General features: G+C 45.5%; 1 protein-coding gene across 1 annotated transcript; it reads right to left on the bottom strand.

Moving 5' to 3' along the window:
- Positions 1–838: 838 nt before the first annotated feature.
- Positions 839–20,035, bottom strand: CYP2W1 (cytochrome P450 family 2 subfamily W member 1). The gene is made up of 18 exons (XM_079320888.1): positions 19,093–20,035; positions 16,758–16,920; positions 16,444–16,593; positions 15,999–16,159; positions 15,356–15,529; positions 14,733–14,874; positions 13,995–14,182; positions 13,379–13,520; positions 12,814–12,999; positions 8,699–8,997; positions 6,966–7,128; positions 5,032–5,181; positions 4,791–4,948; positions 4,219–4,392; positions 3,119–3,260; positions 2,535–2,719; positions 1,921–2,062; positions 839–1,379 (listed from the first exon to the last, which is right to left on the bottom strand). The coding sequence occupies exons 1-18, from the start codon at positions 19,288–19,290 to the stop codon at positions 1,189–1,191; spliced, it is 3,108 nt and encodes a 1,035-aa protein (XP_079177014.1). The 5' UTR covers positions 19,291–20,035; the 3' UTR covers positions 839–1,188.
- Positions 20,036–25,713: the final 5,678 nt, after the last annotated feature.

Genomic DNA, 25,713 nt, shown 5'->3' with positions numbered 1-25,713 from the left:
TGGGTTCCCATGGAGGGGAAACAAACAAAATGATAAAGTACATGGTAAAAAAATGCATGTGAAGGAGTGGGAAGTCACAGGCAGATAAATGGATGGAAAATTGCCTCAGCTATATGTCAGCTGGAATGAGGAATATTGTGGAATATGATGGCATGTGAGAGTGCTGCAGATGGAGACAGCCAGGCTGAGCTGCAGAGGGAAGGAAGCCAACCAAAACCACCCCTCATTTAATGCCTGATCCCCATTCTGTGTGTGTGTGTGTGTGTGTGTGTGCAAAGCCAGCACTGTGAAATCTGACTGCATTTGCAGGGCAATTCACAGCTGGCTCCAAAGGCCAGACCATCCCAAACACCAGAATGACTGCTGGTGTAGTCTCTTAACATTAACCAGGATATCTGAAGAGATGGAACAGTCTTTGCTGCTATTTAACAAGGTCAGGAAGGACAGAGATGTGTAAAACCAGCAGTGGGTGTAGTTTATTTTTCTGTGTCATTAGCCCTTTATGACCGGATGCTGGTGCAAATCTCATGTGGCCCCATGATTTAAATTGCAGACTCAGACATGCAGCTCCTGTTTTGCTCTGACTGGGGAGCAGGGTTGAGCTGGGTTGCAGCATTTATCTGAGCAGGTTTGCAGACTCTGGGGCATCTTCCAGGGCACTGCTCCAAGGTGAAATGACTTAGTCCTCAAATCACATGAAGCAATCAGTTTTTTCACTCCTGGTGTTCGGCTCGGCTGCCTGGTGGGTGAAATCCTGGTAGGATTTTGCTGCGAGCTGTGGAAAAGTTCAGGATGTATCTGTGGATGGCTCAAGCTTGTGTCTGTGGCTTCCAGCAGAGCCTGGTCTGTTTTCCTCAGGATTCTGGGCAGATTCCTGTGGCATGGTGAAGCCTGGAGCCTGGGTGCTGTCCCTGCTGCCCGTGGGCTGCATCCCCTCCAGCAGAGCAGCAGCTGGTCCTGCAGCAGCTCCGTGCACTGCCTTGAGCAGGGTGTGTGACTGTCAGCACCATGGGCTGTGTGTGCATCTCCCCACAGCACAGGGGCAAAGAGCAGCCCCGGGGGATGGAGCAGGGAGGGGAGTGAGTGCCCGAGACAGTGGGAGGGGATGTGGTGGGTGGCAGGATGGGGGGATGGCGAGTTTGAGCAAACTTGGGGTCTTGGACCCCAAAGCTCTGGACAAGGCCATGGTTATTCCCTCAGGACAGCACAGGTTGCCTGAGGCTGAGGCCTTAATGTGAAAGTGGTTTGGGGGACAGTGAGGTCCAAGTCAGACTCTGAGACGCCCGGCTGGGGTCGGAAGGTGAATGTTTGGAGCAGCCCCACAAAGAACACAAACAGCTCCATCTTGGCCAGGCTCTCCCCAATGCAGTTCCTCCGCCCTGTGGGTGAGAGCAGAGTGTTTGCTCCTGGAAAAAGCCAGCTGGAATGTCTGCCAGGGACACAGCATCTGGGATGCTGCAATGGGAGCAGCAGGGAAACCCTGAAATGCCCTGAAGCATTTTGGAGTAGAGGGGCTTGTGTTGCTAAAGGTTCCTGCCTGTCTCAGGGTTGTTACACATTTATGGTGTGCCCTCTCCTCAGCTCTTCCAACCCTCTCAGCATTTTAACCCTTTCTTTTGGAAAGCAGCCTGATAGAAGAATCCCACCTCCTTCCAAAGTGGAATAGTTTAAAACACACTTTTCCTGCAGAATTTATCCTCACCTACCAGGTAAGAGTGTGTTTCTTCTTTACCACCCTTCTTTGTGCTATATTTAGCAGTGGCAGAGCTGTGCTCTGAGAGCAGCCACTTGCCCAGATGCAGAACAATTGATTCCATTCAGTTATTGACTGAGTTAAGGGCAGTATTTAGACATGGAGACCTCATTTGTGTGTATTGTAATGAAATGCCCCAGCTCTGTGCAGGTCAGCCCTTTAGTTACCTGTGGAGAAGGGCAGGAAAGCTCCTTTCTTTACAAAATTGCCTTCAGCATCAAGGAAATGGTTTGGGTTGAACTGATGTGGTGTCTCCCATTGTGTCTTATCCAGCAGCACTGAGGTAAGGGATGGGATTACAATTATACCCTGGAAGAAAAGTACACAAAGGCACAAAAAATGGCTAAGTGCTGGTTTGGTTCATTTTCTCACACAGACTTTGGTGTCCCAGGAGATTTGCTCCTGTACCTGGGGTACATGGAGATCATGAGGGTTTTGTCCCATCATCCAGCAGAGAGACATCAGTGAGATTTTCCCACTAGGACTGAAGCTAAATCCCACATGGTGCTGTGAAAACCTCAAGAGGAAGACAAGATCCTGCAAATTCTCTGGCAGATACTTCACTGTGCAGATGGCAAGGAGGTAAACCAGGGCTACTGATGGAGTGAGGAAGTCCTGAGCATGAAAGGGACTGGACTGAGTCCTATGACACACCCTGGGCTCGGTATAGAAACTCTTCTGGGGATGGTTTGGGCTCTGTCCTGTAATTTCCTCTAAATGAACCACTCTGCAGTGGGGAATGTGGGGAGAGTTTTGCTCCTGGGAGGGAGCAGATACCTACCTTGGGGAGGAAGTAGCCCCTGAAGTGGGTGTCAACAGCAGTGCAGCGGGGCACGTGAGGCAGGAGGGTGATGAACCTCTGCACCTCGTGCAGCACCGCGTTGGTGTAGGGCATCTTCTTCCTGTCCTCGTACGTGGCCCAGCTCCCAGCTTTGACTGTCCTGCCAATCTCCTCCTGAACCTTTTCTGCAAGGAACAAGCAAAAGGGATGTGTCCCAGCAAGGAAGCCAACTCCCTCCTTGGATTTGGTTTGGTTTGGTTTGGTTTGGGAGGAAAAAACACATTTTTCCCGAGTTTGAGGAGAGAGGATTCTTAAAGCAGCAGTGTGTGGGTTTCCCTGCCCTGTTTAATTCAGGCAAGTGGGTGGGTTGTTTCCTCAGCATCATGGTCTGATCTCCACTCATCCTCTCTCCTAGTAAGTATTTTATTGTGACTTTGATCAGCACCTAGTTACTTTAGGAGTTCATCACAGAGGAGAGCTAGCATTCAGCTCTTAAGGCAAAAGAGCTGCTGTGGATCTGAGGCCAGGCCTCTTCCTTCCCCATTTCAGCCTTGCCATGGATGGGGGAGGTAAAAGCTGCTCACTTTGAATTTCTGGGTATTTCATCATGAGCAGGATGGACCACTGGAGCGTGGTGGCAATGGTCTCTGTTCCAGCCATGACCAGGTCAAGTATGGATGCCATTAAGTTGTCATCATGGAAAAGGCTGTCTTTCTTGTTCTTCTCCTTGAAAAACACAAGAGGTAAGAAAAGTCATAAAACCATCAGTCTGAGTATCCAGCAAGCTTGGGAAATGCTGCATAACCTACAGCACAGCTGGCTGTGGTTTTGTGCTTGTGAACTGGGTGATAAAATAGACTGATCTTGAATGCACAGCATCCATCAGAGATGGAGCACCACAGATGGAAGGCTTGCAGGGGAGTTTTGGTTCAACATCCATCTCCCCTGGAAGCAGGCTGAAACCCAGAGCCAACTGCTGCTCACACGCCTGGCTCTGCCCTGAACAGAAGCAGATTCACCTAATCCTAGCTCTGAGGGACTCTGAGGAGTTCCTCAGGTTTGAATCCCCAGCAATGCTCAAAATCACCTTCCAGGTCATTTCTGCCTGGGCTTTAGAGCTGTGCTACCTCCTTCTCCACACAGCTGAGCAGAAAACTTAATGCCTAAGGTCAGCCTGGATCCATCTGGAAAGAAGGAAAAGCTCAGAGACCAAATATTTTGTGTTGAATGAAATCAACTGATGTGTGAAACTGCTGAGCCTCTGCTAAGAAAGATGCAGGGCAGGGTTAGGACTTGTACTGATAATTTGTCATTCAAGTACTTTAAGGGGGATCATTCATCTTGATGGAGCAACAGTATCAATGATTAATTGATTTGTTTTCATAGAAAGAAAGGCAGAGTCAGCTTTCATGTGAATTCATGCATTTTCTACCGAGAGCAAGTAGTTGATCTGACATTATTAGTGCTCTATTTCAGGAGCAGACTGAGAGCAGCTTTTGTATCTTAATTTTGATGGGAAAATGTACCAATTGTAAGAGCCTGGCATGTGATTTAAGTACCACTGGAGTAACAGCATGGATTTGAATAGATTTACATGACATGAAATTGAGACTCAGCAACTTTTTTAGGCAGAAAATCCAAAGGAGACTTTGCAAACAGCCAGCAGAGCTAAGCAGTGCAGTACCTCTTGTTGCTTGAATATCAGTGCATCGATGTAGCTCCTCACACTGTTCTCATTGATATCCTCCCTGCTTGCCTTCATGTACTGCCTCAAAATGGCACGCACATCGTCGATTTTCTTGAGCATAATCTTGTGGGTTTTGAAAAGAAATCCCAGGAACGGGTAGAAATTGAAATACTAATGAGAAATTTAAAAAGAGAAGCATTAGGCCTGCAGAAATACCACACAGAATCACACTGGGACATGCTGAAACAGCTTTTTCTTAAGGGCCAATGTATCAGTTGAGTTTTGTCTTTAGTAGCAATATCTCAGCATCCCAGGGACTTCCCAGGCAGATTTTCATAAGCTAAAGTAACCACAGTTCAATTCTCATTTTAGTTCCACACAGAAGTGCAGGATGGGTCAGAAGGGAAGCAGGCAAGGGGAATCTGGCAGCAGATTTTGGTGACCAAAGTGGCATGTGGAGTACTGTCACATTTTAGGTGTGATGGCTTGTTCTGAACATTTGAAAACTGCTGAAGTAAATTCTATAATTAATGTCGCTCACAAGGTTATGTGTGGGACAGGTTACTTACATTTAAATTTGGGGATCCCAGAAGAATCATAACTTCATCTATGAGTCTTAAGAGAGTGAGAAACGTTGGGTCCTTGTAGTCAAACCTGTCCCCGAAGAGCAAGACGAAGGTGACGTTGATGGGAGCGCAGTTGAAGCAGGGCAGGCTGAACGGTTCCCCTGCAGCAGGAGCAGGATGGCAGAGCTGTGAGTAGGGGAGCAGCCCTGGCTGGGCAGCCCTGGCTCAGACAATCCCCACTGACCTTGGAAGGATTTGATCCTGTCGATGAGGAAGTGCAGCTCCTCGAAGACCCTGCCTTCCATCAGGTGCTTGCCCATGCCCAGGTTGCGCAGGCTGGACACGGTGAAGCGCCGCGTGCTCCTCCACAGCTCCCCGATGGAGAAGAACAGACCTGGGCAGCCCGTGAGAAACTGGCTCAGCTCACAGCCCCCCACGCCAATCCTAACAGGCTGAGCGGCTCCACAGGTGCTCCTGCTGCCTGTTTGAATGTGGATTTAGGGATTCTAGGTCCCCCCCTTTCTGTGTGACTCATCCCTGTGTCTCTCAGCTCCGTTCTCACTGAGCCTGTGGTTTGGGAAAAGCAGCTCCCTCCCAGCTCAGGCACCCCAGTCCTCTCCTGAGCACCAGATGGGCAGGTGTGGCTTTAGACCAGAGTGGGTTGGCTGTAGAGCTGTTGGTTTGAGTCAGTCATGGGGTATTTTTGACCCTGCTGGGTGCAAGTCTAGGGCCGCAAGCACCTTGTGTCTCTGAAGCTTCTCCCTTCAGCCCATTCTAGTCATAAAGGTAATTTATTTGTGTGGGATGGGATAATTCAGTCTCCTCAACCCTAAACTGTTTTATGGAGATTCCCAGCCATGCTGTATTTTCGGCAGTGACAAAAATACTGACATTTTTGTGGAGGTTTCTGAGCTCATGCCACGATGATCTCTAGCACCTCCAAGAAAGGAATGGATATTTCACCCCGTCAGAGTGCTGTAAAGAAAGATTCAGGTCAATAATCCAAAAACTATCTCAGATTGTGGTCAGTTGAAAAGCTGGATGCCAGCACTTCACATCTTCATTCTGGTTGTGAGGCTTTTAAATATGTTTGCTCTTCTGTTTTAAAGCAGTGTAGTTTTAATTTGAATATGTCAAAGCAAATTTCTAAACTTCAATTTTAAATTTTTCTTTAATTTATGCAATTTCATCTGGATCGTTCCTTCTCTTAGAGCATCTTCACAGTCAACAAATTGGCATTTTCTGAAGAAAAAAATGTTTAATGGGAAAATTTGTGACCATTGTTGCTTAACAGTCCCCGAGAACTTGCATCTTTAGGTCACCTCTAAGAGCTTCAGACTTGGGCTGAGAAGGTAAATGTGAAAGGACTTATGATGCAATACTGATAGGCTCCCACAGGGATGTTTTACATGTAAATTAGCTCTTAAAAATACCTTTCTGCTCATCGATTCCTTTTATTTATGTAGTGACAAATTTACTTATTGATATTATCACTGGGTGATTTAATTTCTAATTCTAATCCCAATTTCAGCCTGTGACTGGCATATAAAGCTGCCTTTTGGTTCTCCCAGCTAAAGCCTCACATGAAGCAGAGGATGGACAACTCAAAAAGTCTTTTGAAATAGTCAGGGGACAGGAAAAACTGTGGGGTTTTTGGTGGGGATGAATTTCCAGCCTCAGCCTATTGCTTCTGCCTGAACCTGTTTCAGGCTGCTCAGCCTGAGAACTTTAGTGGGGAGGCAAAGGTGTGGGAACTGACACAACAAAGGCAGTGGGAGAAAGGGAAAAACCCAACAGCTCCCAACAGCCAAGCCAGGTAGTCCAAAGTCTCCTGGAAACGTGCAGAGGGTTCATAAACACGGTGGTGACAGCGACATCTCACAGAGATTAACCCCACAATTACCACAGTGCCTTCCCAAATCCCACTCCTCCCACCCCTCAGCTTTTTGGATATGGATGGGCTGCAAGTGCATCAGCAGAAATGATGGAAAGCCAGAACTCATTGTGTGCAAGGAAAGCCAAATGTTTGCTGTCACTTGTCTTCAGAAGGACCCAAGGGGATGTTTAAAAGCTGGGCTCCAGGGATGCAGTTAGGCTGTGCCTCATCATCATCACCATCACCATGGGCAATAAGAGACAGCATTGTCCCTCCCACCCCCCCACTCCTTGCTCTAGTACCGTGTCCATTCTGAATTTGGTCAAATATTGGGATGGATGGTCTGTCTACAAACTCCTCTGTGTAGTTCACAAGCGCCTCTCGCACAACTTCGTACCCGGTCAGGACCACAACTTTCTGGAACCCAAAGTGGAGGGTGAAGATGGGGCCGTATTTTTCTGCAAGCTGAAAAAAGAGGAGAGCTGTGATGGTCAGGAAGGGAAGGAGCACGTACAGAACAGCACCTCTGGCTGTGTGAAAGGATGTTTTTCATCCTGGCATCCTGCTGGGAATGGCTGCAGAGCCCCTGCCTGCAGAAGGACACCTGAGAGCCAGAGCTCATCACAGTCAAACATGAGGTATTTTGTACAGATGCTTCACTGGCATCTCTATGGAATTCAGGTTTCTTGGCATGAAGGAGCCTCTACCGCCAGCAGTGCACTAATCTGGTTTTGCTGTTAAGGAGGAAATTAATGAAAAGCATCTAAAGACTGGACCTCAAATAGCAGCTCAAGTGGGTAAACTGGAGGAAGACCAAAAAGGAGTGGATAGTTCAGTGCAACTAATGATGCTGTCACAGTGGAAAGCTTTGGTGTGATGCTCCTGATGTACTAAAGAACACCTTCATCCTGCTGCTAGAGCAGAGGAGCAGTGTCTCACAGGACAAAGGAGGCACCCATCAGTGCCCACCCAATAAACCCCAGTCAGTGCCAGCTGCTTAGTGCAAACACCAATTTTTGCTCTCCGTGGAGTGAGATGGAGGGATAACTCCCTGGAACAATCCCAAAGCAAAGGTAAACACAGGCAATACCACACAGAGCCCAGCAAGGGACAGAAGCACGAGGAGGTAACAGCAAAGCTGCAGCAGCATCTGCCCAGCCCTGCTGGGTAAACTGACCCCAACCCTGACACTGCCCATAACAGCTCCAGGTGCTGGGGCCTCACCCCACAGCAGCAGCAACCCCAGCAGCACAGTGTTTGCTGAGCCCTGCTGTCACAGGAGCCACCTCTGGACACCTGGCTGCCACCCCCTGCCTGTTTGCTCACTCTCTCCTGACCCTGGCATGGGTCAGACCCGAGGGAGCCATCCCCAAAAACCAGGGAAACACCACCCCAGTGCCCCAGGAACAGCCTCATCCTGCACCCAGGGACAGGTCACCACCATCACGGGTAAGTTGTCTTAATTACAGCTTAGTGGAAGAGCTCCCAGGTAATTCATTCTGTTCCTTAGCACAGCTTTCCCATCTCTCCCTTGCACTGCCATCTAGACTTTAATGCATATCCCATTCATCAGCAGGGAAAGGGATTTTGCAGTGGAGTGCCTGGGTATGGCTCTCTCTGTGGCAGTTTTGGGGTCACTGCATTGTGGAATTCCTCTTGCCAGATCTCCGGGGCATAGGGGAGGGAAGCAATTTAATTCATGTTAGTTATATCCTAATGCTTTAAAAGATTTCTGGGTGTCCAAGCTGTCAAATTAATATTTCAAATCCCACAAGCATTATAGGCTTCGTGTACATCATCACAATTACATGAAGAAATCCCATATTACCCAGAGGTCTTTTTTAAATGGTTGATTGCTCCTAAATTACATTGCATCAACACAGACACTGACTAGAAGAAGCCAAAAAAGACACTATAAAGCAATTTTCACACCTTTACAATTCAGTTTGAATTTAAAAAGACAAGAAGTTCTCACTGATACATCCCAGGCAGCGTTAAAATCTATGAGGGTCTGGGTTAGGGTTTTTTGTCCTACCTTCATTAGTGATTTATCTTGCCTTCTAAGATCCACCAAGTGCAGGTTACCAATGATCGGAAGAGGAGTTGGACCAGGAGGTAATTTAAAAGCTGACTTTTTATAGCCAGTTGAAAAATAGGTTACAGCTAATAATACTGCTGCACACAGCAGACAAACTAATGAAGGATCAGAAAAAAATGAAATTAAAAAAGACATTTTTTTTAGTAATAATCTGTTTTTTGGGGTTAGAAGCAATAAAAATGCAGTGGCACTGTTCAGTTTCTGCCAGCTGGCTTTCTGTTTGCTCTCTGCAATTGCTACAAGCACTCAATTCTTATTAAGGTTTGTAGAGTACCTAAATAAATACTGCATACTCCACCCTCTTTAAACACCTCAGAGAATGTGGTCTAAGCAGTTTGCAAAGCCTGTCCAGAAGTAAAGAGAGTTTCAAATTACAAACCCATGCATGTGTGTGCAAGAACATACACATGGGAAAAGGTGCTTGGCATTCCTCTATAACCTCCTCCTCCTCCCTGAGACCTCAAGGTCCTTCATTAGCAGTACTATGACCCTCCAAGCACTCTGCTGACACAGGGAAATAAAAAAGCTCTTGGAATCCTGTTAGAACCTCCAGATTCAGGTTTAGCTAGGATTTGAGATCTCCACGCTACTAGAGAGAAAAATCAGTATTGTTACAGGAGACTTTGTCTCTCTTGATGTCAAGTGGAGATCAAAGGTTGTTAATAATGGTAAAGCCCAACTATCCCTGGGGGGTTGTAGCCCATAAATTTCTTCATAAAGTCAGCTCTGAAGTGCCTGGGAGGGCTGTGATTTCAGACTTTGTGTCTGAGGTAGAAGACATGTAATAGCTAGCCACAGAAAATTAGCTTGGATCAAGTGATCATGAGTGGATTCATGAGTGCAATGGAAAGACAAAATTAGATTTGAAACTTCTGGGAGGACTTCATTTTGCAAGAGCAGCTTCTAAGGGATGGAGGGAAGAAGTTAATGTAGACAGCTGATCTGGCAGGCTCCAGAAGGGAAACAAGACAGGAGAAGGGAATGATTTCAAGCCAAAGATACTAAAACCTGGAGCTTGCATCCCTTATAAAGACTTAAGCCTTTAGAAAATAATTGAGGTCTACCTGGTTGAATAGTGGTTTTCAGGAGGAAGTTTGGCATAACCAGCCAAAGGAATAAAATCATTCAGGGAAGAAAGAGCTATCTTAGATGATGAGGAAGCTCAAGGCTAAAGGTACATTTGTCCAAAGGTTAGATCATATAAAGACCATTATTCAACCTTGTAAATGCAGAGAAGGCAAGGAAGGAGGTGGATCTGATCCAGAGTGGGGCATGATCAGCAGGGTCCTGGAGGCTGCTGTGCACTCACCAGAGCTGCCTGTGGTGTGGAGATGTTGCAGCACAGCAGCCACCCAGAAGCAGAAGCAGCAAGTGTGTCGCAACATTTCTGGGATTTATTTTTTTATTAGTTTCCAAGAAATGGGCTGGAGGCGATGGTTTCCCCCAGAGCATGCCTAGCATGACTCAGCCCTGCCTGCTCCACGAGCTGAGAGGCAGAGGGGCTGTAAAGACAGGCAGGAAGGATCGTGGCTGGCACAGGGTGCAGGACGTGGGCACTGTGATGAGAACTTGCAGTGGCACATTTTGCTCCCTGCCTGGGCAAAATGTTTGTTCCTGCAGGGTTTTCTTCAACCAGCAGCACCCTGCAGGGCAAAAGTTAGGTGTTGCTGCTGCTCTCCTGGTATTTTATCCTTGCCCTGGGAGCCTCTGAACTCATAAAAAGGCCTTTCAGAAAGAAACTGAAATTATCTCTGAAAAGCCAGGGGGAGTGTATTGTGGTTTGTTGGGTTTTTTTTGGTTTTTTTTTCAAGCCAGGCTCTGAGTGCAATGCATTAAAATGACAAAGGTAAGTAAAAGTCTTGAGATGACAAGAAATTCCTGTCTCACTAATGTGTCTGCTACGTGTTTCACTCTGGAGCTGCTGCTACGTGCTGCCCTGCCTGAGCACACAGAGGTGAGCACAGAACACCTGCCAGGCACTGACACTGCTCTGGGTGCATTCCTGGGGCAGCCAGGCCCCTCAGGGTGCTGGTGGCCCCCTTGTCCTCCATCCCTCATGCCCACAGGGCATTCTGCCACTGCTTGTGGTACCTGTGAGGATGTGGTTTTGGGTATCAGCCACACCACTGCCAGTCAGCCAGCCTGGGCCACTCAAACACCTGCCCTGCAGCCTTTAACTTAAATTCCCCAAAATCTCTGCACCTTCCCTGACAGTCCCATTCTTGACCAGCAGTGCAGCCTTGGATAACTCCTGCTGGCTTTTACTGTGATGGGCTCCTTGTAAGCAAGGGCAAGAGACAGGAACCACTGAGAGGGGCCACATCAGAGAGCCTTGCAGAGCCATATCCTCCTTCACACAGCAGCTGTGATTTTCTGGAGTTAGAAATCCAGCTATTTCCTTTGAGGTGTTCATGGCTGTGAGCATTGCTCACTCATGTCCTGGCTGCAGGCTGCCCATGGATCCCTGTGCTCCCCTCTCTCGTGCAGGGGTATTGAAGGTGGTGCAGCCCAGTTTTATCAGTTTGACCTGAAATCAACTTCATACTGTCACACCAGATAGATCAACAGCAACAGAACAAAATATTTAATGATTAAGTAAGTGATAAGGTCAGCCTTGCAGCAGTTAGACTGCAAACAGAGCAACAGCAAAACAAACGCAAGCAAGCGCAGCAGCAGAGGCTTCCTTGAGCTTGCTGGGACTCCCTGAGCTGAGCCCAGGAGCTGGGGCTGAGCCACAGCCCCTGAGCAAGGGCAATGCCAGCACAGAGAAGGTGCAGAATCACTATCAGAGTGCTGCTTTTAGGTGTGTGAACTACAGCTAGTGAGTAGACACAGTGTCTTGGCCAGAGGCTGCTGTACTTTGTCATCCCTTCATATTCTCTCTCTTTCCTTCCATTTGCAGCACAGCTCAGCTTTAGATGACAGTGACTTTAGTTTGATGCTGTAAAGGTTTACTATAACTGCCCCATTTTCAGTTGAATGGACAATACTGTCCCTATTCACCACAAGACACCCGGTAATTGAGATTGAAGTTTGGAATTAAGAGCCTGTGGATGATGGTTCACCCTGCAGTCAGTGCAGAGAGTGAGAAATAAATCAACCTTGTGGGAGCTGATTCATCCCCTGAAGGATCCTTTTTCTCTGTGAAGGGTAGAGAAGATCTGCAGAACAAGTGCAGCTGCTGAGCAGGGCTGAGCCTGTCCCAGCTCTCTGGCAGAGCGTGGCAGTGCTGCTGCCCAGCCCCAGCTCCAGTCATGCTGATTCACAAACTCTTCCCTTGCCATGGCTGCCCATTTTCTGCCACTTTGTGGATCTAAGATGGTCCAATAAGGGATTGGACAGGTGCCAGAGCCAGCATGAAGCCAGGAGAGGTGAGGGAGTGGTAGGAATGCCTTTCTTAGCAGAAGGGGAAAGCTGCTCAATTGGCCCCACCATAAATGGGCTGTTCAGCATGAAGTGTGGTGTGAGTTGGAAAGAACCCACTTCCCAAACCACTTAGATGTTTCCTGATAACTGTCCTGTGCCTGGGCCTTGGCATCAGCCCATGTTACACCCTTGTGTCTGGGACTCTGTAATAAAGATAAGGCACAATGGAAGCTCAGTCTGAGGCTCAGCTGAACAACCATCCTGAGGAGATTTCCAGAGCTTTTGAGTGTCTCTGGTCTCCAGCTGGGCTATCCATTACCAGCTCTGCTACAGGGCTTGGGTTTTGGGCTGAGAAATTCCCCACAGAGGCTGTCAGGGGCAAGCTCTGATGGGTTACATCTATAGAGGAGGTTTGAAGGCATTTCACTCTTTCAAACTGTCCTGAAAACAGCATCTCCAATGTTCTGTTCCAGGAATGAATCAGAGTTTCTGAGAGCAGAACTTAGAGCTGTCCAAATTATACAGACATTGCAAGAGCTGTTGGAGAGAATGTCATGAATGAGAGAAAATAAGAGTGCCTGGTGTGTCTTCCTTCCCCTAAAGCTCAGGGACAGCTTTTCCCTACTGTAGCTAGATCTGCTTTAAAGCTTGAAGTGTTCACTACTCTAATTCTGTGCTGTTTGATCATTCACAGGGCACAGCACAAACCAGGTGAGGCATGGGAGTCAAGGTAAAGCCAACATCAGCAGTGAGATCCAGGTCTGACTTATCCACTCCTGGAGGGGGATGGAAAACAAATTTGCGGAGCAATCCCGAAAAGAAGAGGAACAGCTCCATTTTGGCCAGTCCTTCACCAAGGCAAGCCCTCCTTCCTGAAAACAACCAGGGGAGAAGTTAGTGATCAGCACTGGAACTGTTAGTGTTGATGTCTGAGACCTTCTAAACTGGAGGTGCAGTGTGAAAGAGCAGGCTGCTGAGGTAGGAAATTTTCCCTTCCTTCTCCCTGTATGTAAGAGGTGCTACTGCTTTGGTCTCAAACTACACAGAAGTCTGTAGATATATGAAATTGTTCAGTGACTGTGAGTAAATCTGTGTCTCCCATTTCTCCCAAAGAAGAGATGGTTACCTACAGCAATGGTGGACAGGAGAAATGACCAGAAATCCCTTACCCTTTGTTCTGTGTCCCTGGCTTTCATACTTTCCTGAAAGCAGGGGGAACTGCCATTAGCCTTGAACCCACACCCCTCTTACCTACAGAGAATGGAATAAATGCTTCTCTCCTAATGAAGTTCCCATTGGCATCCAGGAAATGGGAAGGGTTGAACTGATCTGGGGTTTTCCAGTGTAACTCGTCATTCAGAGCAGAGGTCAGCAGTGGAATAATCTCAGTGCCCTGAAAGGGATCAAAGAAACTCATGGAAGAGGAGATCACTTCCTTACTTGAGCCAGACTGTGTTATTTCTCCTAATGTGAAGAGGCAAATAAGAAATGACAAATAGAACTGGGGAATGTTTCTCTGCCCCATTGTGGCTCTGCCTGCTCTCAGTAACTGCTGTTTTAGTTTTTGCACCACAAAACATTCCTTTCTTACAGAGTCAGATCTTTCAACAAAGGTGCTGGGTTAGAGGTTCCACATTTGACATAAAAGATTCAAACCAGTGTGATTTAATTAAATCTTTGGTTAATCATGATTCAAACAACTGTACCAGACCATAATCTATTGTGTGTTTATAATAATTATCCTGGATCCAAGGCAAAGGGTCACAGCACAGATTAGACCATACATCTCCATGTCTTTAGTAATTTATGCATTTCTTCATCTGCTTTAAAGAAAGCTGTGAGGAATCTGTGCAGGCTCAGAGCTCACCTTAGGAATCACATAGCCTCGGAAATTCACATCACTGGGAGTCGATCGTGATACACCCATGGGGACAATGTTGGCAAACCTTTGTATTTCATGTAGTACTGCTTCTGTATAAGGCATTTTTTTCCTGTCCTCCAACCTAGGCAGCTCTCCTGGTTCGATGACACGGTTCATTTCTTCCTGAATCTTTCCTTGGAGGGAGGAAAGGATTAAGAAGCTGATAACAATCTCATCTTGCAACTGAAATGGCTACCAGGTTAGCAGAGATGAAGAAAAGGGAAAACTGTAAATATCTGGGAAGGGCAGAAGTGGGTAAATCAGGGCATGCTGAGGTTCTTTCAGGTTTGTTGTTGAGCTAAGGCAGCTTGAATGGAGTCACTACAGTCCATCTCATGCCTGACTCTCATTACACACCTTTGTTACCCCATAACCTTCAACAGAAACCAGATCAGAATCAGCTCCTGAGGAGACCTTTAGTGACGTCAGCCCATAGCCTGCAGGTGAATAATGATGGGGGAGCTTTGCTGTGACTGTAGGCTGCCCCTTAGCCTCTCCCACTTGGCTGGGCAGGTTTATTGCAATCCAGCTGAATAAAATTCCTTTGAAAAGTCAACGCTTGTTATCTCCCTCAGAGCACTCAGAATAATTACTCTAGGCAACACTGAATGAGCTCCACTCCCTTCCACAAGCAAAGCCTTAAGCATGCAACAATAAATTGTACAAGAGACTTGTCCTCCTTACTCTGAATTTCTGGGTATTTCATCATCAGGAGCAGCCCCCAGCGCACAGTTGTGGATGTAGTCTCAGTCCCAGCAGCAAAGAGGTCCAGGGTTGAAAACACCAGGTTTCCATTGCTGAATGCAGTGTGTGGTTTCTTTGACTCCTTCAAAACATGTGGGTAAAACAGCAAGTGACTGTGTTGCCACCATTTTTATCTGCATTCTAGCCATTTGTGACTTTATATGTGCTGGAAAACTAAACATTTAGTCTTTTAGCATTAGGAATGTGTGGAATTTGTCTGGTCCCAAGCATATGTGTAATCCCCAAGTTTAGATATTAGAAATAATTCCAATAAATTGGAATTTATTTACTGCAGCACAGTTTATCACTGTACCATTCTTGCAGGAAGGTTTGGGATGAGCTCCTCCTTATGTGTGCTGAGTGGGAACTTACTTCAGCCTTGTAGGATGTCTGGACACCTAAATCCCTTTAACCAGCAGTTCCATGAGCAAATCCAGCACAGCTCAGTGTGAGTATGAGCTTTGATTTATTCTGCCACTGCAGTTCTTCTGTTTCCACTCACTCCCAGTCCCTGACAGATGGCCAGTCCTAAGAGCTAAGGGAACAGAAATACACTCAAGTACCTGTTTTTGCTTTACCAGAAAGGCATCAACGAAGCCTGTTAAGTCATTTTCATTAAGATCCTCTTGGTGTTCCTGGAAGAGCTTCTGGAGAAATGCATTCAATTCACTGATGTTTTGTAGCACAGTCTTGGAAGCTCCAGACAGAAATCCAAGGGATGGGTAGAAGTTGTATAACTGTGGACCAAGAGGGGTCTTAATTGGCATTTTTTAACACATACTGGTATTTCAAATCACACTGCTGGTCCCTTGTCCTATGCCCTGACATTTGAGGTTGTAATTCTACCCCTTCTGCAGCCTAAGGAGCTCTGGGTTCCTGCAGAAATAGGGTGTTCTTTCTGTAATTCAAGGAGCAGGTTTGGGATTGTGCTTCTGCTCTTCAAATAGAGTAAAGCTGTTCCTTTTGTGAAGAGTTTGAGGTTGTTGGATTTTTTTTTCTTTTACTAATAAGCTACACAGAGTAAGTACAGGAGCCTGGGAATCTGTGCACTGCAGATACAGAACCACAGATGTGTTCTGTACAGGCTGACTGGCCGATAATGTTCTTGTTCTAAAGAAGAAAAATGTGGGAGGCCGGGAGAACAAATGCTGGAAATTGGATAGCCTCCAAAAAACTAACAGCTAAAACATAAAATTAAGCTCTTACCTGAACCATAGGGGAGCCCAACAGCTTAGTATTTTGATTTATCAGCTTCAGCAAAGTTAGAAATACTGGATCATCATATTCAAACCTCTCTCCAAACAGTATAGAGCAGATGACATTGGATACAGCATTGTTGAGGATCATTTTTGTATCAAATGGTTTCCCTGTATTTCAAGCAATGAAAACAAATGACAAAATGACCATTCTCATTTCAGTCTGGTTTCCTATGGAAATGTAGTGCTGAGCTCCCAAAGAAAACTGATTCCCCACCCAGAATTCTCAGCAGGGAATTCTGTTTCAGTGTTTTAAGGCCTTGGTTCAATAACCTACTGCACTGTGTGCTGAACTTTAACCACGAGATACCATTTGCTCAGAGTTAAAATTTCCTTAATCTTTATTGTTCTGCTAGACCTGTTCTCTGTTTCTGGAGGAAAGACTCGACACTCACCATGATAGGATTCAAAATATTTGATAAGGGAATTTACTTCCTCCAGGATTCGGATCTCAAGGGTTCTCTTTCCCATTCCAAAATCTCGCAGTGTAGACAAGGTAAATCTCCTCATAGTTTTCCATATCTCTCCATGGCTGAATGCTATGCCTAAAATAAAGGTGTAACATCCTTATGGCACCTGTGGTTCATAAATGTTCTTACACACTGGTAACTCCTAAGATCACAGAAAGTGGTCTAATAGAGGAGAGTACTCTCTGCTGTGAAAATATAATGAACAGAGACAAAATTTATCCAAGCAAAAGGTCAATTACCATTTCCCTGTGTCATTTTCCTAAATATGGGTATTTCTGCTCTCTCTCCAAACTCTTCAGCATGATTTAAAAGGGCATCCTTGATGGTTTCATATCCAGCCAGTACCACGACCTTCCTGGGTCCAAAATGCACCGTGAAGACGTTGCCATATATCTTGGAGAGCTGTCAAGGGGAATAGATATATTCATTCAAAGCCAGATCTGGACTCAAACACTAGGACTGGCCACTCTAGGTGGTTTCTAGACCAAAAGGAGCCTCCCACCCTGCCTGATGTCTCCAGGTGCTGCTGTAATTCAGGTAGTGAGCAACAGCTATCGATTGCCAGCATCTCTGCTTGCCCTGTTTGCACAACAAGGTGTCTGCTATCACTGCTCCTATCAGGGCAGCCACTGAAGTGCCACTGCATTCCTGTGGTGTTCTGCAGTAACAGGCCAGCAATACCACCTTGGGAGCTGCTTAGAGAATGCTGTAGCAGGCAGACCTGTTTATTATTTATATATGTAGTGCTGGTGACCTGAGGCAAGCGGGCGTGCACACACCTTTGAGGCTGAAGCCACAAACACTGCAAAAACAAAGCCAGACAATAACTCTTTCTTTCAGGACAGCACTTGTCTCTAATTATGGCAAGGTGGGTAGTGTTGCAGTCATCACAGAATTATTTGCTGGCCACCAGGAACTTGAATCCTACTAGGAAGCATGTTCTGGTAGATAATGTCACAGGAGTGTTAGGCTTTTATAGCAAATTAAAAATGAATCATCTGTTACCCTGAAAGGTGGCTTTGACAAGCTAATCATTCATTGGTATTTTAGGCTTCATTTAAACACACTGCAAGCCATCCACTCCAAATGTCTTCTTGTTTCTGGTGTGCCTGGGTTACCATTTTCCATGCATTAGATAGATTCCACAAATTGAATTTCAGATTAGAAGCAGCTCCCGTTATTATGCCAGACAAATTGAATTTGTTTTCATCAAGCAGTGGTTTGACAGCTTGGGAGATAACATTAGCACTGGTTCCATCCCTGGCAGCTCCCAGAGTGTGGCAGCCCAGGGGCAGGGAATCACAGCTGCCTCCCAGCCTTCCTGTGGCCATCTCCTTGCATTACTGCTTCTTGGCACCCACTCTGGTTTTACTCAGCAGCACAAATATTGGATGTGGCAGGCCTGAAAGCCCAAATAAAGCTTCTTGGTAGATTGTAGGAAATTAGTCTGGTGCTGTCATGTGATGTTTGTACCATAAAATCCCCCAGTACCAGAAATAGTTCATAAACAGTTTCACACTGACATCCTCAAACATACCCAGGATCAGAGGAGAGCTCAGGAGCAGAAGCCCATCAGAACTGATCTCTACACAATCCTCTGCCCCATCAATCAAGGCAGATGAGCACTGTGTGCCTGCTGTAGGAATTCTCTTCTTTGGCAACACAGCGTGTTTCTTCCAGGGCTAACTGGAGCATTGCAGTGTCTGCAGTGCCCTGTCACTGCAGATGTTCAAGTGGCTGAAGGAGTGCTCTGGGGACCAGCTTTCCCCCACCATGGTGTCCAGGAAGCAGCACACACACAGGGCAAGTGACAGATCCCTCACAGCACCTCAACTGTCTCTACAGCAATCAGATAAAATCTGAATTCCCACTGAATTGTCCCCAGGTCCCTATGGGAACACTGCAGACACTTTCTGAAACAAACATTGCCCCTGGATTTTTAATATTTAAGTCTTTTTTTTTCTCCCTTTCTTTTAGAAATATAAGTATACATGGAGAGTGTAAGAAGAAGCAATTTATTTAGCTAGACATATAAAATCCATGCATCGAGTCCTCAACCCCCCTGGGCAGTGTGTGCATGGGGAGGGCTGGGAGGCAGAGTTGTGATTTGCATTGCAGAGATACAATTAATTTTGGAAAAAGGTGTGCACAGGACATCCCCTTTCCCTCTGCTGTAGGGATCTTTTCTTGCTTCATCCTTTCCATCCACTCATCTTTCCTAGTGGTCTGGTGGCAGTGAGACATCTCTTGATGGCAGCAGCCTGGCCCAATTCAAGTCTTTTACCTGCAGCCTCTGAAGGGTTCAAAACACCAAAAATTTGGAGTGGATTGCAAGGGGTGTGTGGTCTACTCTTGAGTGTGTATAAAGAAAGGAGTGTATCATATTCATATATAGTAATAGGTGTGTTTGTGTGTGCACCTCTGAAGGTAAAGTCATTCTGCCAGCCTGCCCATGTGCCACATCTCATTGCTGCCCTCCACACAAAGGAAACACAAGCACATCTCTATTTCCCCAGCTGCATTTCCTGTGGCAGGAATTGCACATTTGCCCCTGGCTGCTCTCTCAGCCCCTACCTGTGTCAGTGACTGGAATGGCTTTTTCAGGTCCACCATGTTCAGGTTCCCGATCAGAGGAAGAGGTCGTGGCCCAGGGGGCAAATTGCAAACTGACTTCTTGGAGCTGGAGAGAAAGTAAAGGAGAGCAAACAGCCCTGCTGCCAGGCAGAGCAGTGAGCTGGAGCCCACGTACTGCAGGAAACTCTGCACGGCCATGGCCAAAGCCAGGTGAGGCTTTGAACATTTTGGGGTCCCTTTATAGCTCTGCTGTCATTGCCTGAACACACCTTCTGGGGAAGTGGCTTTACACAGAGTAAAGGGCTCTGCTGACTTGTTTACGTCCACTTAGACCAGATGTACTCCATTCTCCTGCCAAATAAAACACCCTCTTTTATTCTGAGCCATGGATTATGGTAATCTAGAGCTCTTATTTCATCCACAACACTGGGACGAGGTGTTTGTTTTCCAGTGAAGATCTGTGTTATGGGTGTGCTGTTCTCCATGTGATTTAAGGGTCAGAACTCAAGGACAGGACCCCTGCTGGACTGCTGTCACTGTGCCAGTCACAGGACTCAGCTGGACCACTGGTGATGCAATGGAGGAAGCAGGACACAGGAGGGAAAGCCCACAACAATGCATGGCCCAGGGGGCACCTGGCAAGCAAGACAGGGAGGACAAGTGACCATGGAGAGGCTCCAATGGTGGTTGCATGAAGATGTGCTAATTCAGGATTGCTGACAGGAACAAATCTATTTACAGGTGACAGCTCTGATTCTTTTTGCTTTTCCTACCACCCCAGTAAAATCACCTCCTTGAGGAAATCAGTGTCTTTATTGTCTTTGTCCCAAAAATCCTCTACCACCAATCCCAAAATGCCCCTGAAACCACCCCAGTCACTATTTGGCAATTTATTGCCCAGAGAACTGTGTGTCTGGAGGGCCATGCCTGGCTCAGCAGCTGGTGATGACTCTCTCTGTTTATGAACAGCTGCATGCAATCCTCTGTGAGAAACCATCCCCTGCAGGCAATCCTGCCTAGATTGGGAAAGAGATCCTGACTCCTTGGAACTTGGGAGGAGCCAGGATCAGCCTCTGCAGCTGGCCAGGCAGAGGATGGAGGTGCCAAGGAGGTGCCAGCCAGGAGGAGCAGATGGCAGCAGTTCTGGCCCTGCAGGTACTGAGTCATGTCCCAAGCCAGGGCAGGGTCCTGCAGGAGCCCACCTGCCCAGGTGACAGCTCCAAGAGCCACCCCCACCCTCTGCATCCTTCTGGGGATGACAACAAAGCAGAAGTGACCAAGAACAGGAAGCCACTTGTAGAAATGGTGGCTCTGGGGGGAAGGAGCTGATTTGATGCTCTATCCCATATTCTCCAGTGGGGATATTTTACTCCCCAGTTGCAGATTCTGGCAGATTACTGGGCTGTTCAACCCTTTAGAAATCTTTAGTTTAATAATTCTTTTGCTAGAATTCTCCAAGGCTCCCGGGTGCAGGCTACACTGATGGAAAAATGATGATTATTTATTAATATTAATAAAAGTACATTAGCCAAAGGCAAGGGGAATCAATAAACTCTAACTAGATTGACATGAAAAAGGTGCCGGCACGTCTGCCTGCTCTCCAAGGCTTGTTATCTGGAGTGGAATTTTTCACAACAGGGAACTTTCCTGTGCAGAAGAGAACCAGGTAGAGTGGCCAAAGAAAGGAGGGCAATGGATGGTCACGTCCATCTCAAGATTTTCTGCACAGCTATGAGGTCTTGGCCTGCACCCTCCTCTCTCAGAATATCCTGTTCTGCCAGATTCTTCTCTGAGCAAATGGTGTGACTACTGGGACTCCTGAGACTTTAGAATGTGCAGTAAGAGGGACATAAAAAACCCTGTGTGAGGCCAGTTGGGCACTAAAGGAGGAAATCTGTTGCTGTTTACACAGAGCTCTGCTGGAGTAGAGCAGGCTGCTGCCAGAGCCAGAAAAAACACCTTTCCTAGGACTTCACTCTGTGGTGAATATGGGGTGAGACCCTTTCTCACATAGAGAGCCCATGGACTTGCAGGCTGCTGGACTGACACTCTTTGAGAAATTGTGGATGGGCTCTCCAGGGGGAGGGAGGGAATCTCTGTTTTAAAACTCAGCCAATGTGATGCCCTCACTCCAGTTTCTTCCTCACATCCCTGGGCTTGCAGTGTGCAATCCTGAACACAACCACAGCCACAGGCTCACAGGTGAGGATCCCACACAGGACCAGGGGAAAATTTTGCTCCTAGCTCATGTCTTTGTCTTTCTACCAGTTTAAGGCAGAACCACCTTCAGGGGAGCAGATTTTGTGGGCACAGCTCAGGGGACTCATCAGTTCCTCCTGGAAAATGAGTCTGCACTTGAGCACCACACTAAGTCCTGTGTGCTCATCTGGAGAAGGTCCCAGCACCTTCTGATGGGACACAGGTTAACAAAGATACAGAAACTGCAGGATAATGCAGGGAAAGAGTTGTTATAAGGCCATAATTCAGTCAATGACTGCTGATAACATCATAAACCATGAGAGTGAACAGCAAGTCCTTGAGTGCCTTGCAAGGCTCTGCCACTGCTTTACAGCCACCAGAGATGCCTATCAGCCTTGCATTGTTATCAGGGATATATAAAGCCAGAGCACACCCCATTAAACATTAACATTTTTAAAGACCCAGATGTGTTAAAACTCAGGCTGCTCCTTGCTAATGGATTTTGCTTGCCTTGACAAATGCCACTGCAAAAAGAAATCAAAAGCTTTCCGACTCTGACCTCTTTCAATTTTTCATCATTACTGCATTGTTTTATTGGACTGCACCCACTTCTTCCCACCCTGCAAATCTTTATTTCTACAGACAGGATCACTACAGGGTAGTGATCATTATCTCAAGTGTTCACTTTGCTCATTTATATACAAACGACTCTTTAATTTCTTTTCATTCATCTGTCAAATCAGTGTGGGTTGCAAATCCACTTTGGAAAGAAAAACACCTGAAAAAAAATTTAAAAATCTTTATTTTATGGCAAATATTTTAAAAAGAGATTCCTGGGTTGTTTTGGGTTTTTTTCCCCCCCCATATTCTGAGTTGCAAGGTTATATGTGATAATTCTGGTCAGTGGGAGAAGAAAATAAAAAAATCTGTACATGAGATTAATGCATTGTTCCTGTGCAGAGCCTAAGGTGAGAGTATTTCCCACTTGTCTTAAGCATTTACCACACTTGGGGCTTTTGCTTCTTTTAACAGCCTCATTCTTGGACTGAATAGATGCCATTCCTTCATGAGTCTCACTCAGGGAGAAAACACATGGGAGATCCTTGGCTTTGGTGCTGGTAGTGTACTTTTTAACATGTATATCTACAAAAAGATTTGCAGTAAAATCTCTTGTAACTGTAGCTAGAACCATGATCTTCCAGATCTACATTTGCAGCCTGACCTGGGAGATGAGTATTGAGTAGGGTGGGTTATAAAGAGATAATTTTCAAAACACAGCTGCTAAATCAAATTTCTCAACACAACTACAAGGATTTTTTGTTCTGGGTCTCTGGCTTCCATCTCTCTCAACAACATATTGCAGAAATGGTATTAATCCAAGAGAAATTAGAGGCATTTCATGAAGGGTGATTAGTTGGTACCTACAGAAGCAGGGTCCCAGCATTTTACTTCTGGGCCCATCTTGATGCAGGTGGAGAGGAAGATTTAGATGTAACAGAATTGAAAGGAACAATTTAAAATGAAGGTTTATTTCACCTCTCAGTACAGTGTGGATATTTCTACAAGGTCCTCTCTAAACTCATGAGGCTTTGGCTCAGTAGTAATAGAAAATAAACTATCAGTACATCTTTATAGAGCACATAACATAATAAGGCCCTGACCTTATTGGCACGAAACTACAATTTCCCTGTAAGCACAAAACAATAATATTTCATTAATCATCCACAACAAAAATCTCCATTCCCCAGACTGTTCTGGCAATATTCTGCATTTTTGCTTGTCTAGGAACCTGGATTAAAAGGGAGAAAAATGGTTTCCAACAGCCTGTGGCAGTGATGGAGCAAGAGGCCTTATGTAAGAGCTGGCAAAGGTGAGGGGTAGGAATGAGTGATGCTGGAAGGATGTTTCTCTGAGGTGTGCCTGTGCCTGGGCTGGGAACAGCAGTCTCAAGGGCACAAATTCCAGCATCTGAATGTGCTTGGTCTTGTTCAACTCATTAATTTCCTACAGCTATCCCAAGTCAAGCTACGAAATCCCCTAGTGCTTTACTCCGAGCCTTTCATGGCTTGTCAATAAATTATTTTCCAATTAACTGGCTGATAATTTGAGACTGCAGGCTCTAAAAAGAGGCAGCATGGTGAGAGGGGAAATAATGGAAGTCACGGATGATTCCCTGCCTGTAAAAAAGAATAAAGGTTCTTCTCTGAAGTATTATTTAATTTGGTGCTTCCAAAAAGTAAGTATATAATAACTCCTGAGTTTGTCCAGCTGATGGATAGACACCAGTAGTAGAATAAGTTTTCAGCACTATCTGACAAGATTGGAAAAGAACAGTTTTAAATGTTACTTCAGTCCCTAATTAATGATGAAAACCTCTGATTCAAGCAAAGGATTTTTATTTCTTTTTTAGATTTTTATTTCTTTTTTATTTCAAGCTGTGTAACTTGAAAGGGGAATAGACAAGATTTTCCCTAGTTTGAGAAGTCTTCTAATTTGAGCATTCTAATTTTTGGCAAGGGCTCAGGACTCCAGAGTAGAGATACTGTGAAACACTATGAATTATCTCATCTCTCTTGTACAATGGGCACCCTTTTGCTGAAGCAGCTATTTCAGATTTCCCTGATGCTCTCAAAAGTCTCTCATTTCTTTGAAAGATAATATGTGAAAAGCATTTAATTCTCTGTTTGTGGCACTGCTCTTTGTGGCTCTGTTTTTGTTGAGCTGGTTGGTTTAATCCACAAATGAGGTTTTTTTCCTTCACAGTGGTTATCTAATGGGGGTTTCATTTGATCTCCATGGGAAAAATATATCCTAAATTGCTAAAGCACGTGTATTAGATTGTATGACAACCTGTACCTTTAAAGGAAATTCTAGAAGATACAACTGGCATTTGCAATAAAAACATTAAGTAATGATAACCAAACACCTGCTACTATACCTGACCTGAATTTGAGTAACTACAACACTTAAGACTCCGAAGAAAGACCCTGAGTTAAATAGGTTTAAAAAAAAAAAAGGATATAATCAAATATAGCAAGTCAATGTAGCCTTTGCAGAGAATCATAGAATGATTTAGGTTGGAAAAAACCTCTAAGATCATTGAGCCAAACTGTTCCCCCAGTGCTGCCAAGGCCACCACTAAAATCATGTCCCCAAATGCCACATTGATGTGGCTTTTAAATACCTCCAGGGGTGGGGGCTCCACCACTGCCCTGGGCAGCCTGTGGCAATGCTTGGGAAGTGAATTTTCCTGATATCCACACTCTGCCCAATTGGGTGTCATCTCCAACCTCACTGAGGGTGCACCCAACCCCATCACCCAGATCATTGGTACAGATGTTAAACAGAACTGGAAAGGGTGCCTGGGAATAATTCCACATCTTTGCACATCTTTTTCCTTCTTCCTTCATTGCATGGGAAATCACTGTGACAGAAAGTAAGGAATGTAATTTGCACAGTTTGCTAAAATCAAGTGCTTTGACACGTCAGTTGAACTTGTCCAGATAAACCAAAGTTAATTCCCTGCTGGTCACCTGAAATCTGGGAGAGAGTTTGCTGCATGTATTTATGAAAGAGGAGTATCTCCCTTTTACCATTAAGTGTTATAATGAAGTCAAGTGGAAAAGTGCTATTTACTGTATAATAAAACCCATCTATTGTTCATCTCCCTGAAAACCTAGTAATAAAACCTTATATTTCAAGCTGTGCAAACCAGTTGCTTATGTAATAGAACATGGTGTAATTTTCCATTTACAATTTCAATGCTGTAATAAGAAAGCAATCAAAGCATAAACAAAAGACACTTTAAATGGATCTGCAGTTAATATTTCCATAATGCCAGTCTTTAAAAATTGAAGCTTTTTCATTTCTTTTTTTTCCCAGCCTCAAATTCTTTCTGCTTAGCTCAGTCATTTAATTAAAAGAAAATCAACTTAAGAAAGATAAAATACTGTCTTAAACCAATTGCAGCTATGGGCAAAGAAGAAGAAATGCCAGCATAATCCACGGTTAACACTTGGAGAGTTAAATTAAAACTATTTCTCATCTTCCTTTCAGATGATTGTGGATCTGCAGAGTTTGTGCTGTAAACCTGCAGGCAGAAAGGCTGATTTTCTTTATTGTACATCTTGAGGATCTGGAAATTCACCATTTCTCAAGCTTCTGCCAACAGCCCCATGGTTTTATTGGTGTCACCGATGTTTATGCCTCATGATGGGAACCCAGGTGCTCTCCCAGTGCTGGTAGGAGGTACAAAATAACAATAAATAATAATAAAGTGCTGTCTGGATTTGTGCACAACTTAAACCATGAGGATTAATGAGAGATGAGGAGCCACATAGTGGCCACCATGGTTGAGTGGAATGGGGACATCCCACCCAAAATCCTGCTAATTCTAAGGAATCTGATCCTGCCTTCCTGCCA

This window comes from Erithacus rubecula, assembly GCF_903797595.1.
Source record: "Erithacus rubecula genome assembly, chromosome: 17".
NCBI classification, from domain to species: domain Eukaryota; kingdom Metazoa; phylum Chordata; class Aves; order Passeriformes; family Muscicapidae; genus Erithacus; species Erithacus rubecula.
Note: the sequence above shows the minus strand (reverse complement) of the source record. Positions and strands in the feature narration are given on the sequence as shown.